Source organism: Saccopteryx leptura, chromosome 1, assembly GCF_036850995.1.
Source record: "Saccopteryx leptura isolate mSacLep1 chromosome 1, mSacLep1_pri_phased_curated, whole genome shotgun sequence".
Lineage (NCBI taxonomy): Eukaryota > Metazoa > Chordata > Mammalia > Chiroptera > Emballonuridae > Saccopteryx > Saccopteryx leptura.
The window spans coordinates 95,457,426-95,472,585 of NC_089503.1; the positions used below are offsets into that span (position 1 = coordinate 95,457,426).

General features: G+C 35.3%; 1 protein-coding gene across 4 annotated transcripts in view; it reads right to left on the reverse strand.

Annotated features, from left to right (window-relative positions):
• The window catches only part of RDX (radixin), a 92,068-nt gene that overhangs the window by 34,897 nt on the left and 42,011 nt on the right, over window positions 1-15,160 (reverse strand). For all 4 annotated transcript variants that reach the window (XM_066371636.1, XM_066371634.1, XM_066371635.1 and 1 more), the window contains exons 6-10: window positions 13,827-13,910; window positions 13,490-13,636; window positions 10,302-10,398; window positions 9,290-9,453; window positions 4,455-4,585 (exon numbers count right to left, since the gene is read on the reverse strand). In XM_066371636.1, coding sequence (XP_066227733.1) covers window positions 4,455-4,585; window positions 9,290-9,453; window positions 10,302-10,398; window positions 13,490-13,636; window positions 13,827-13,910 — 623 coding nt within the window. The remainder of the gene's footprint in view (window positions 1-4,454; window positions 4,586-9,289; window positions 9,454-10,301; window positions 10,399-13,489; window positions 13,637-13,826; window positions 13,911-15,160) is intronic.

Consider the following 15,160-nt stretch of genomic DNA (forward strand, 5'->3'; position numbering starts at 1 on the left):
CAGTTTTGGCCAATATTAAACTCTTCTGGAGATTTAGCTCATTCAGTTATAAATTAAATGGCTTCCTAAAAATACATTTTTCAAGCAATTATTTTACTTTATAAAAGTATGCAACGTGCAACAAAATTAATGCCATAAAAAGTAATTTAAAAATCTAAGTAACATATAAGCCCAAGAGCTAGCTATCTTGTCTTTGACAATCACTGTGCACTTACTGCACAAATTTGTTGTACACCTATTATTCACTTATGAGATGTCAGTTACAAATCCTTCTAGATACAACTGGTCATTGAACAATGTGGCATTAGCAATAGACAGACAAAATGTAAGTGGAACAGAACAGAGTCTAGACACAGACCCATACATGTACAGTATTGGATTTGTGACAAAGGTGAATCCATAGAACAATGGGGAAAGGACAGTCTTTGCAGTAAATGGGTCAGAAATACATATGGGAAAAAACCTTGACCCTTACAAAAGGGTTACATACAGACTGTGGACCTAAATGTGACAGGCAAAACAGTTTTCAGAAGGTAGTATATATATTGCTCACAAAAATTAGGGGATATTTTATAGCTTCATAGTCATTTTGAAATCCCCTAATTTCTGTGAGTAGTATATATTCACAACCATTAAGAAAAGTTTGATAAATGGAACTTCGAATTAAGAACTCTTCATTAAATGACCACATATACTATAGGGAGGAGATATTTGACAATAAACGTAAACAGTTCCTACAGCTCAACTTGAAAAAAAAGAAAATCCAATTTTTTTTAAATGGGTACAAAAGATGTAAAAGGGCACTTTACAGATAGTTACAAGCATTTGCAAAGATGCTCAGAATCATCAGTCATAAAGAAAATACACTGTACTCACTAGAATAACTAAACAAACAAAAGGAAACCCTGACAATAACAAGTGGTAGAAGCAACAGTGAAGCCACAGAGCAAATGAACTTTGATTCCCTACTGGTAGAAATGAAAACTGATACACTTTGAGAATAGAACCACTTTGAGAAAAACGGTGGCAGGAGCAGCTATATAGTTGAGCACAGCTGCTGTCTAGCAATTCCACTCCTAGGGTATACTTCCTACAAGTTAATCCAAATATGCTATGTTCAAGAATGCTCATGGCAACCTTATTTTATAATAGCCCTATACTAAAAATATCCCCAATGTCATCACCAGGAGAATGAATAATTGGTATACATGTGCAATAGAATATTTCACAACAATGTAAATGAACTACAGCTATATGCTTAAGTTTGAGCCAAAAAAAAAAAAAAAAAAAAAAGCCAAACATGAGTGCATGAATTCATTTATATGTGGTACAAAAACAGGCAACACAAGCAACAAAACAAAATAAATTGGACTCCACCCGAATTTAAAACCATTGGTCTTCAAAGAACACCATCAACAAAGTAAAAAGACAACCCATGAAATGGGAGAAAATATTTGCAAATTATATATCTTATATGGGATAAGAGACCTGTATTAGAGCTATAAAACATTCTTACACTTCAACAACGAAAAGACAAATAATGCAATTAAAAAGCAGGAATGAACTCTGAAAACACATTTTTCCAAAGAAGATACATAAGTAGCCAATAAGCATATGGAAAGATGCTCAAAAACATTAACAATTAGAAAAATACAAATCAAAACTACTTCGTATCCATCAGGATGACTATAATCTGAAAACAAACATTAACAAGTGTCCATTAGGATGTGGAGAAATCATACACAAGCAAGCAGTGTTAGAAACCAGTCTGGCAGTTCCTCAAAAAGTTAAACCGTTACTATATGACCCAGCAAGTCCACACCCAGGTTTACACCCAAAAGAAATGAACACATACGAAAACACAGTAACCCGTCAGCATATTCACAGTCATCAAACAGTAAAAATAACCTAAATGTCTAAAACCTGATGAATAAGTAAAATGTAATAATATCCACAAAATAAAGTATTACTAAGCAACAAAAAATATATAAGAGCTTGATACATGCTACAACATGGATGAAACTTAAAAACATGCTCACTGAAAAAGACAGTGACAAATCACAAAAGACCACATTTTGCATGATCCATTAATATGAAATGTCCAGAACAGGTGAATCTAGAGCAGCGGTTCTCAACCTGTGGGTCACGACCCCGGCGGGGTCGCCTAAAGCCATCGGAAAATACATAATGCATATCAGGTATTTACATTCCGAATCATAACTGTAGCAAAATTACAGTTATGAAGTAGCCACCAAAATTATTTTTTGGTTTGGGGTCACTGCAACATGAGGAACTGTATTGCGGGGTCACGGCATTAGAAAGGTTGAGAACCACTGATCTAGAGAGAAAGTTGCCCAGGGCTGGGAAGAGAGGACTGGGAAGAAATGGGCATGGCTGCTAGAGGATATGAGCTTTTGAAATTATGAAATGTTCTCAAATTATGCTGATGGGTACACAACTCTATAAACATACTAAATATCATTAAATTGTACATTTTAAATGGTTAACTGTGTGGTATGTGAATTATATCTCAACAAATCTATTAGAAAAAAATAAGACTAAACTACAATGATATAAAGTAGAATTAAAAGAGAGATCAAGATTTCCCCAGACAAGCAAAAGCTAAAGGAGTTCATCATCAATAAACCAGCATTACAAGTAATGTTAGAGAAAATTCTTTAAGTGGAAAAGAAAAGGCCAAAACTAGAAATAATATGTGAAAGGCAAACATATAATCAAGATAGACCAACCACTTATAAATCTAGTAAGAGAACAATTAAAATGGCTATAAGTACATACCTATCGATAATTACTTAAATGCAATTGACTAAGTGCTCCACTGAAAACACATAGGGTGACTGAATGGATAAAAAATCAAGACCCGTTGTGCTGCCTACATGAGACTCCAGATTGAAAGACACATATAGACAAAGTAAAGGGACGGAAAAGATACTTGACAAAAATGAAAACGAAAAGAGGCTGGGATAGCAATATTTATATCAGACAAAAGAAACTTGAAAACAAAGGCTATAACAAGAGACAAAGAAGGAACCAGCAATTCCACTTCTGGGTGACTATTTAAAGAAAACAAAACACTAATTTGAAAAGATTTATGTGCCCCTATATTCACTGACTCATTATTTACAATGATCAAGATATAAAAGCAACCTAGGTGTTCATCAATAAATAAACAAGTGGTATATATGTGATACACATACACACACACACACAGAACATTACTCAGCCATGAAAAATAATTAATTCTTGCCATTTGTTATGATATGGATAGACCTAGAGTACTGTGCTAAGTGAAGTAAGTCAGAAAAGTAAAAATTCCACTTATGCATGGAATCTCAAAAAACAAACAAACAAATGAATAAACAGCCTGACCAGGTGGTGGCGCAGTGGATAGAGTGTCGGGCTGGAATGCGGAGGACCCAGGTTCAAGACCCCGAGGTCACCAGCTTGAGCACGGGCTCATCTGGTTTAAGCATAAAGCTCACCAGCTTAGACCCAAGGTCGCTGGCTCGAGCAAGGGGTTACTCGGTCTGCTGAAAGCCTGCGGTCAAGGCACATATGAGAAAGCAATCAATGAACAACTAAGGTGTCGCAAAGCGCAACGAAAAAACTAATGATTGATGCTTCTCATCTCTCCGTTCCTGCCTGTCTGTCCCTGTCTATCCCTCTCTCTGACTCTCTCTCTGTAAAAAAACAAACAAAAAACAACAAAAAACAATAAAGAGTGGGCACTCTGAGCCCTGATGAAGTCATTAAAAAAAATGAATAAACAGACTCATAGATACAGAAAAACTGATAGTTCCTAGAGGGTTGAGCAGTGGGGGTACCGGCAAAAGGTGAAGATTAAAGCTGTAACATAAGTCACGGGGATATAAAGTAGCACATAGGAAATGAAGCGGATAATATCACAATAACTTTGCACAATGACAGACAGTGAGTTTTTTATAAGGTTTATAAATGTAAAATATCATTATGTTATATGCCTGTAACTAATATAATGTCAACTATACTTCAATTTAAAAAGAGCTTTACATGCCAGAATAAAAATTAGTCATGAGGCAGCCCTGGCCAGGTAGCTCAGTGGTAGAGTGTAGACCCAGCATGTGGAAGTCCCAAGTTCGAGTCCCAGCCAGGGCACACAGGAGAAGCACCCATCTGCTTCTCCACCCTTTCCCCTTTCCTTTCTCTCTCTCTCTTCCCCTTACACAGCCAAGGCTCCACTGGAGCAAAGCTGGCCCAGGCGCTGGGGACGGCTCTGTGGCCTCTGCCTCAGGTACTAGAATGGCTCTGGTTGCAGCAGAGCAATGCCCCAGATGGGCAGAGCATCGCCCCCTGGTGGGCATGCTGGGTGGATCCCAGTCGGGTGCATGTGGGAGTCTGTCTGACTGCCTCCCCGTTTCCAATTTCAGAAAAATACAAAAAAAAGAAACGTTTACCTTTCTGGGCTTTCATTGTCTGTTCTTCAATTTGCCTTAGACGTTCCATTAGCTCTTCCTTTTCGCGTTCTATTCTTTCCTTTTCCTTTTCTGCTATTTCTCTTTTCTTCTTTTCATTCTCTAACTGTGCCCTTAAAAAGAATTGCAATTGTTTTATTACAAAATAATAACTGGAAATATTCATGTGAAACCTAAGTACTAACTGTGATCAGCTAAGAAGAAACTACATCATAAATATTGTCTTCATTATATTTAGCTGTGTTCAAAAAATTATAGTTAAAAAATATAGGAGTACCTTATTATATACACATATACTGGATTAAAATGTGTTTCTTATTGTGAGGTCACAATAAATTTAGTCAATCACTATTTTAAAAATATAAAAAACCAGCCATTTTAGAAAGAATCTCAAAGGACAAATTTTCAAAAGTGCTAGGAAAGTAAAACTGTCAAATATATCCCTTGTGTGCAAAGCATTCCTGTGAAGAAATAACAGTATGAGACGCATCACATGCATACTCAACCCTGACAGTAAATTAGAGGTCAGCACAAAAGGAGTTAACTGCACAGTTTTCATACCCAAGAAAATGACTTATTTAGCTTAGCAGGAGCTTGAAGGGAGGGCAACAATTTTCAATCATTAATAAATTAATGCAAATTTAATTTCTAAGGTAGAACCAATTTATGCTTAGATACAAGACAACAAATCAGTTTTTCCCCTTTCACAACTCTATTTGTATCTGCATAATGCTATTTAAAATGATCATTATGAGCCTGACCTGTGGCAGCACAGGGGAAAAAACATTCACCTGGAAGGCTGGGGTCGCCGGTTTGAAACCCCAGGCTTGCCTGGTCAAGGCACACCTGAGAAGCAAATGTGGAACAACTAGGACAGCTTCATGCTTCCCACTCCTTGCCCCCCCTCTCTAAAATCAATAAATAAAATCTTTTTAAAAAGTCGTGAGAGCTAGGAAAACACTGCCTTCATCAGCTGCATCCGCCATGGGGCTAAGGAGACTGTTTCTTCTAAAAATCACCCAATTAGTTCATCAAACATCCACCAAAAGCCTACCATGAAACTGACTCTATGCTGAAGGCCAGAAATACAAAAGATAAATAAGAATTAGATGTGACACTATGTTAATCATCAGAAATATTATCTATTTAAATAAGTTTAATCAATATTCAATATCGCTATTACTTTAATGAGAATAATTTTTTTAGTTAAAAATGTGGATTTCTGAAACTTACCTAAATCATTTCTGAAACCTATGTCTAAATACTCTCAAAAAAGATATCACTGCCATCTGATGTCAATCCTGAATAACCAAGTACAAAGACATGTAGTTTCTCAACTTCCAGTCTCTAATAAACTTATCAGCAATGTTTCATCAAAGTTTTTTTTACCTTCCTCTGTAAAAACCAAATTAAAAAATTCCTGCAACTGATATCTGTCCTCCCCTACCTCCCATAGAGAAAGGGAATACAGCTTTGGAGCTAAAAGGTAGAATTGTAGCAAGTCACCAAGAAGGTAAGATAGGTAACTGATGGTGATCCCCCTATGTATCAAGTCAAACATGAAATTTAGGAGTCACCACAACTTCCCACCTGGTTTTGTAAATCGTAGCAGCATTTAAGATTCTAAGACCTGCCCTGGCCGGTTGGCTCAGCGGTAGAGCATCAACCCAGCATGTGAATGTTCCAGGTTCGATCCTGGGCACACAGGAGAAGTGCCCATCTGCTTCCCCACTCCCCCTTCTCCTCCTGCAGCCATAGCTCAACTGGAGCAAGTTGGCCCCAGGCACTGAGGATGGCTCCATGGCCTCCACCTCAGGAGCTAAGAAGAGCTTGGTTGCTAAACAACAGAGCAACGGCCCCAGATGGGCAGAGCATCACCCCGTAGTGAGCTAGCCGGGTGGATCCTGGTCTGGATGCATGTAGGAGTCTGTCTCTACCTCCCCTCCTCTCACTGAATTAAAAAAAAAAGATTAAAATAGTTACTATTTATTAAATGTTTGTATACTACTGTCACTATTTTTCACAAAAATCCTTAAAGGTAAAAGTTATTTTCAAATTAAGGGTAAGAAAACAGTGGCTCAGTTTTTTGCAACGTGTTAGAAGAGGATTCAAACCCAGATTTATCTGGTTCCCTAGCCTGTATTCTTTATGTAACACCAGCTGTGTCCTACTGATACAGGCAGCCAACCATGACACAAAATATCCCATTGCTAATCTACAATTGGCGTGAGTATTTGAATATAAATTGTAAATTCGAGGCTCTTAGTTTTTAAATCTGGTAACAATTTAGCCATACCAAAAAATGTTCAGAATTACAGAATGAATCGTCATCAATCTGGATGTAAATATATTTCAGATCACAGACTACAGAGATCAATAATCCATGCTATATGATATACACAAACATTTCCACTGTGAAAAACCCAAAGTTATGAGAGCTACGGGGAAAGAACAGGGCCACATACACCAAGGTATTGTAGCAAAAAGGCTTCCATGCTGCCGCTTCCTAACTACTGTTCTTGCCCAAGAGAGTCCAGCAGTGCAGGCAGCATACCTCTGAGCATTCCCCCAGTATGTCCACTGGCTATTCTGCCAATGGGCTTGACCAAAATTATTTCCACATACCACTTGTCATTATTCTCCCTCTGACCTGTAGAGCAGGGAGTAAATGAAGACTTGACACACCATTTCTGACACCAGGCCAATCCCTATGTTGCTAATATAAAACACCTTCTAGGCTTTCAAATTAATTAAACAGTTAATGATTTCCTACTGTGTACAATGCTTACTAACAAAAGGCTATAAAATCTATCCAGGATAAGAACAATAGGATTCTTATTGTGGCAAAAAAGGGATTTAGTCTTCCATTTCATCCAGGCCTTAGGATTAATCATACTACATAAACTAGAAAGCATATAGCACTTCTCTGTGTGAGAAATAAGAAACAAGTACACAAATATATTTAAGAATATAAATATCAATATTATAGACAAGCAGAACAGTTAGGATATTATTGAGTGATGAGCAGGCAATGAAACAGTCTGCTCTCTGCATCTGTGGGTTCCTCGCCATTGATTTAACAAACCGTGAGTCAAAAATATTTGAAAAATGGCCCATTGTTGCTCATGTAAACAATGTAGTTAGGCCCACAATGGTTGTGTCTGTAAAGAAAATGTACAGACTTTTTTTGGTCATTGTTCTCTAACAATGCGGTATTTCAAGATTTACATGGCATTTACATTGTATTAGGTATTATAAGCAATCTAGAGATGATTTAAAGTACAGGGAAGGATGTGCATAGGTCATATGCAAATACTACACCATTTTATATAAGGGGGGTGTCTTAGAACCAATCCCCCACGAGGATGATTGTAATTTCTGAATATATAGACAGTAAAGCCCAATAAAGAACCATTTTAAAATGTAATGCTAGAACCACACTGTGATCCTAAGCCACATGAGACCACTAAAAAGAATGACAGCCCAAAGTAACAATCCAACTTTGTATCTTTGGTGGGTCAGGAATTACTGGGAAGTTTCATGATTATGTAAAAAATGTTTTAGAATATAGTCAACTTCTCTAAGGCAAATAAGTTAAGGTTAGCAATATGAATTAATAAAATGATCTGAATTCCACCAATCGTTTAAGAAAAAATTACATCATTAAAACTGAAACACTAAAAGTATAGGCAGCAAAATTATATTTAGCAGATGGCCCATTTATTAGATTCAAAACATGTAATTTCTAATATGTTTGAAATATATAAATTTATATATATTTAGGGCTCCTCAATTTTGTTTTCTTTAGGACCTATTTCTTGGACTATCATGCTATTCTATAAAGGTTTCTTCAATAAAGGTTAACTTTGGTTTGGTGTCTATAAATTTTTTTCAAATAAAGCATAAAGTTTAAATTAATCTAGAATCAGATTTGGAAGTTTTATTGCCAGACCCAGTAACCTGGTTCTAGGGTTGACAACAATTTTACTCAATCTTTTCATTTGAAAAACCCAATAGTTAACAATATCTTTTTCTTTTTTTTTAATCTAAGTGAACCATAGTTAAAAAGATCAGTGTTGTTGGCAGGGAGAACTGGTATTGCTGTACTCTGTATACTGCCATTGTGAGTTCTACAATGTCCACGATGTTGTTTCAAAGAAAAACATTCAGCATATTCTTACCCCGAAAAATTAAGAAATATAAGCCACTAGCAAAACAAACTTGAAAATTTTATACTACATCCCACCAATGTCTGTCAATGAGAAGCAAGTATAAGAGAAAAGAACAAATCATGAAGAGCTGTTTATGCAGCAATCTTTCAAAGATTTCTAACTTGAAAATCATACATACTCATTTTAAAAGAGGATAGTGATAACACTGCCATTCAATTTTTTTTTTCTTTTACAGAGACAGAGAGAGGGATAGATAGGGACAGACAGGAACGGAGATGAGAAGCATCAATCATTAGTTTTTCATTGCGACACCTTAGTTGTTCATTCATTAATTTCTCATAAGTGTCTTGACCGCGGGCCTTCAGCAGACTGAGTAACCCCTTGCTCAAGCCAGCGATCTTGGGTCCAAGCTGGTGAGCCTTGCTCAAACCAGATGAGCCCACGCTCAAGCTGGCGACCTCAGGGTCTCAGACCTGGGTACTCGACATCCCAGTCTGACACTCTATCCACTGCTCCACCGCCTGGTCAGGCTCTGCCATTCAATTTTAATACAATAAAAATAATGTAAAAAATGTAAATTCTGAGTATGTTGAAAGAAACTGAGCATTCTACAATTTTTAAGAATGAAAGCTATAAATTCCATACCTTTCCAACTGCTTCTGATGCTTCTCCTCTCTGGCCTGAGCCTTCATCTGCTGTACTTCTATAGTATCAGGCTTCCTTCTTCGCATGTACAGTTCATGGTTTCCCATACACAAAGCCAAAATCCGCTTATTGATTCTCAGGCGAGGTGCATAAAAAACAAAATCCTAAACATAAAGTATTCTGAATTTTAAATCTTCCTGAAGACCAGTCTCTCTCACAATAATCTGCACTAAATTTCAATATGAATTCTATGTCACATTATATACAGTTTAGAAATCATAAATTTTCTAACTCGGTGAGTACACCACACTTTCATATAAGAGGTTCCTCACCTTTTCATTCCCCACCAGTTTCGTGGAGAGGCTAATAATCACATACTCGCAATACATTAAAGTTATTATTTGTTCTCCAAATTCACTATTAGCATCTGTTCCTCCGTCTCAGACGGGTTTTTCCCTTTTTTGACCTTTTGCCATATTTATCTCAAAACTGCTCTTTGTTCAGGGCTGTCAAGTTCTTAACCTGAAATGTTCTCCCTTTTTGTCTTTTCAATAACAGAGTACAAGAGTATGCTCAACACTAATGGAATCAAAGAATCTATTTAAATATAAAGATTTAAGTTTAAGGCTTCAAGTTATAAAAATACAACATTCAGGATGCAAAACCCTATGAACAGAATTAACACAGAATAAGGCTACCTCTGCTACATTATAGACATTAACAAACAAGATTTTTAAAAGTGCTTCTCAGGAATAGTGATTATTTTCAATCACCTTCTAATACTTTATACTTAAATTTCAGTTAAAATAAAATTATAATGTTTATATATTGTATTAAGATTAAAACATTGCATTTTTATTAATATTTATTATTTTATCACCAGGAAAGTTAAACTATGGAAAAAGAATATTCATCAGGCGCAATTTAATATATGAACAATGTCATTCTTCAAGTAATAACAGCCAAGTGGCAGAGATTTAGAATACATAAAACATTATAAAATTTTACTTACAGGTGCCTTTTTGTCAATCGGCTTTATAACAAATTTTTTATCATTAAATGAAATATTTCTGATTTCACTCCAGGGAAAACCAATTTTAGGTGTTAACCTTAAAAAATGAGAGCATCCCTTTAGTTAAAAGCAGTAACAATGGACAAAATTCCTATCAACTGTTTGGGGGCCAATTTCACTGAATGACCAGTCTTAAGAGTTCCAGATTTTCAAACTATATTAACTTATTCATAAAATACTACTGAAATTATTTTTAAGGGGGAAATTTGATTAGTTAAATCACATAAAACAAAGAATAACTATCCCAAAAATTTCATAAATATGTCATAAACCTTAATTTCCCCAAAATCACCTAGGGAAAACTATCTAGTTACGGAGTGTAGAACCGAGCCTCTTAGGGTTTACACTAGCTCTATTTAGACTCAATCTACTATAACTAATAATTTTAAATATGTTTAAGAAGAGAGAGAAAGGGAAAGACAGTTTTTATAACTTTTCATGTGAATTATGGACATAAGGTACTAAAAAGTTGCTTCCTCGTTTAATTTTAAAATGTTTACATTATTTATGACTATACTAAAAACACTAAATTTCCAGTATATCTAAAAAGGCTTATTTTTATGGTATGTGACATCTCTCTCACACACAAAAAAAATTAACTTTCATATAACACAAATGTTTGGATAAACAGCAGAAGTGAAATCCTAACTCTATGACTATAAAACATTTGCCTCTCTACATACCAAGATTTAGGGAATCAGATTGGAACAAGTAATTTTACCCCTGCTCTTCATCTATTTTACTGTTTCAGACTACCCATCCAATGTGTCACTCACTGCTATCCAGTAACAAGAGTATGCAGCCTGACCAGTGGTGGTGCAATAGATAAAGCGTCAGCTTGGAATGCTGAGGTTGCCAGTTTGAAACCCCCGTCAAGGCTCATACAGGGAGCAACTACTATGAGCTGATGCTTCCAGCTTTTACTCCATCCTTCTTTCTCTCTCTCTCTCCCCTCTTTCTAAAACTTAAAATCAATTTAAAAAAAAGTATGAAATGACTGTGACACCTATGTTGGCCAAAAGACATATTTAGTCAGTGTTCTGATAACAGAGTATAAATTTCTACCTATTTAAAGTCCTTTTTCTTTTTCAGAGAGAGGTAGGGAGAGAGAGACAGAGAGACAGAAACATCGAGCTGTTCCTGTACGTGCCCTGACTGGGAATTGAACCAGCAACCTCTGGACTTCGGAATGAGACTCCAACCAACCAAGCTATATGGCCAAGGCTTAATTTTTTATTGATTGATTTTTAGAGAGACAGAGAGAGGAACAGAGAGCAAGGGGAGGGGGAAGGAAACACTCATTGGTTGTTCCACTAGCTGTGCATTCCTTGGCTGCTTCCCGTGTGCCCGGGCCTGGGACCAAACGGCAACCTTTTTATTTAGGAACGATGTTCAAACCAACTGAGCTACCCAGCTGGGCCAAGCCCTTTTAATTCTTAAGCAGACTGACTGCAGCACAGCAAATGATTTTTTCTATAAAAAAACATTTTTATTCAATATGCATGCATTATACTATCTCCTAATGGCCACCAAGATAAGTCAAAATTATCTACTTAAAAGGAAGGCTGCTAAAACACAATTTCTAAGGCAACATTATACTACATTTACTTGTTACTTTTAAAATTCTGAAGCAATTTCCTCAAATAATTCTCACATCAATCTTGTGAGGTGAGCCTGATGGTTATACAAATTTCAGAGTTAGTAACTTGACCATGGTCACAAAGGTCATTAGTAGCAGAGCTGTGGCAAAAAAAAACCCTAACTAACCTTTTAAAATTGTACGCTATCTTGATATTTTTTAATTTTAGAAATGTAAGTAATAAACGAATACATTCTCAGTATATAACAAAATTGAGCCATTACAGAAAAAACCAAAGAACACTTTGTCCACAACCCCCTATCCCTCCCTCCTGCTGAACTAACCCCCTCTTCCATATTCCTCATCTTTATCTCTACCTATAAATACATAATAAATACTCTAATAAAAACGAATTCAATAATTTTTAAAAGAAAAAAAATTGGCCTATAATAGTCAAAGTTTCTTTTTTTGGTTTTCAAAAATTTCAAAATCTTCCCTTCTGAATGACAGAGCATTTAACTTGCTTTGTAATATAAGTGAAAAAATATATCAGAGTAAAATCAGTAAAATGTGTTCTTTTGGAGTCATAATGTATATCCTTAGAAACATGCATTTTATTAGATATCTTTAATAATGATATTTTGGAGCCAACCCAGAATAAAGAGAAATGCCTTTGGAGAAGGTGCTCCCAGCACAGACTTGGATGCTTATGTGGTGTGGTAAAGAAATTAAAGATATAAAGCAAGAGTGTAGCTATCATTCCTGAAAACTGCTTGATATACTTTATATTAATATAAAAATACCTGGTCAACTTCAAAATAAATATTATACTGTTCACTATTTCTAATACAGGATATTCTACTTTATTAATGTCTAAATATATTCAAAACAATTCCTATATAAATGTTCAATAAAAAAGTGTTACAAATCACAATAAATCACACATCTTTTAATTGTTTCACTGCTCCTGATTTCTTATATATGCTAATCTCAATTTCAACCTGTATGCCAGGCATAACATTTAAAGCATTATTCTTCACCAATTGAGGGAACAAATTTTAACCCTTTGAGTAGTGAGATTTTTTCATACTTGCTGACCCCCAGGAGTGAGTTTTTTTTTCAAAAAATGAAATTAGTTCCAGTTACAATTTTATAACTTAAAATCATGTTTGTTTGATAACCAATTTATGGAAACAAGAACATACATTTGCCTTTTTTTAATGTTGCCTTACACATTTTTAAAATAAATCGATTGTACTCTGGATGGTCAGGAGGCACGAGGACGTACATGAACGTTCGTACTACTCAAAGGGTTAATTACGTTACTAGACATAACTCATGAGAGAGCAAGAAGCACACTTCAAATAAAAGTGAATCTCCCATTTGATAAATACACAGGGAAGTAAACATCTGAAACCACAAATGGCAAGAAAATGAAAATATGACATTGGGAGGCCTATGTGGCATTAACTAATCTTTTAATTTGGGAAAAAAACCCAGTAAGGATAATCAAGCCAACTGAGTAATGACTAGTTTGCTATTTACTTACTTGTCATCATGTTCATATATATTAAGGCCCAAAGCATCAACACCTAGCCACAATTCAGTTCCTTTTTTATTTTTTATTTCAAAATAGTTGACTCCATACATTTCTAGATCTTGTGCAATCTTCAGGTATTCCATCATTGAATCTTCCCTGTTGAAATAAAACTTACTATAATCATATATTTAAATAAGAGTAATACCAAACAAATTATAAAAAGACTTTAAATTAAGTGCTTTATTCATATAAGCCAAATGACCTTTTGGGGATAATCTGACATAATAATTAATGTTAGAAAATAAAAATACTTTAATTGGAGGAAAATAAAACAGTCATCCAATACCTTAGCATTCCTCTATGCTCTTCATGCCAGTTCTGTATTCTTTCTTCCCACTGCTCTTTTGTCAATTTGTGTTGTTCCAAAACACTGTAAAGAAAAAAAAATATATGAAAATGCCTCCATGATTGAAAAATATTGTTTTAAAAATCTGGAATCATTCCCTGACCGTGGTGATGGTCATACAAATCTATACACAATAAAACTGCACAGAATACACACACACACAAACACAGATGACTGCATGTCAATCTGATGAAATCTGAATAAGGTGGGTTGACTGTATCAACGTCGGTACTTTCATTATGATACTTCACTAAAGCTATGCAAGATGTTACCATCAGGGAAGGCTGCAAGAGGACGCAGGATCTATTATTTCACAACTGCATGTGAATCTACAATTATCTCAAAATGAAAAGTTTCTAGGATCCTAAAATGATTTTAAACACATTTTAAGTTATCACACAGATAATTTATAAGAATTCAAACGTTTCATATGAACAAAATAGACTAAAAAAGGAAAAATGACTCATTATCAATAGAAAAATTAGAGAACAGATCGAAAAATCAGAATTCTTAGGCCTTAACTCTTCCTTTATTCTGTGTACTTTCTGTGCTGCTAAATTTAATTTTATGTTTTATAGGTAAAACGTTGAAAAGCCATACTTTTTTCACCACCCATGCCCTCCAAATAATTTTTCATTAACATTTCTTTAGTATCTTTCCAGTGTTCCTTATACAAAAATAAAATCATACAAACTGTATTTTCTACTACTAATATTTTAACACCAAATTTGCAGATTCAATTTGCATATAATTTACCTACTATGCACGCTATACAAAAATTTTACATGAAACCCGGGGATTCTTGGCAGTATAAAGAAATCTTAGGATGCAATCTTCCCTTGTACCAGTTTCTATTTAGAGTGGACTCCTTAATGGGGTCTCAGACAAACTATTATGTTCTTATTGCGAACTGTTCCCTCTTCCATGTATCCTTTTTTAAGCCATTACTTTTAGGGAAAGGAGTCTTGTCTTCTTCCTTAGATCACTTCAGTTTCACTATCTCTTGCTGTCTGGCCTGTGCTCAACAACAGGAATGTAATCAGTCTTCAGGGCATTATCAATTCAGCCAATTGCTGGTACCAGAATGTTAATTAAATCTGAAGGTATGGGTTAATTAAATTGGATGCCACTAAAATTTCTGCTATAGCCTTTTACATCCTGTATTTTAAATATAATTATTTGCATTTTGCATAAGGTACTTGTATTATTAAATCTGCATGACTGATCTGCAGGTATCCAAAACTTCCTACCCTCTTTTTCTTCTGTGCAGAACA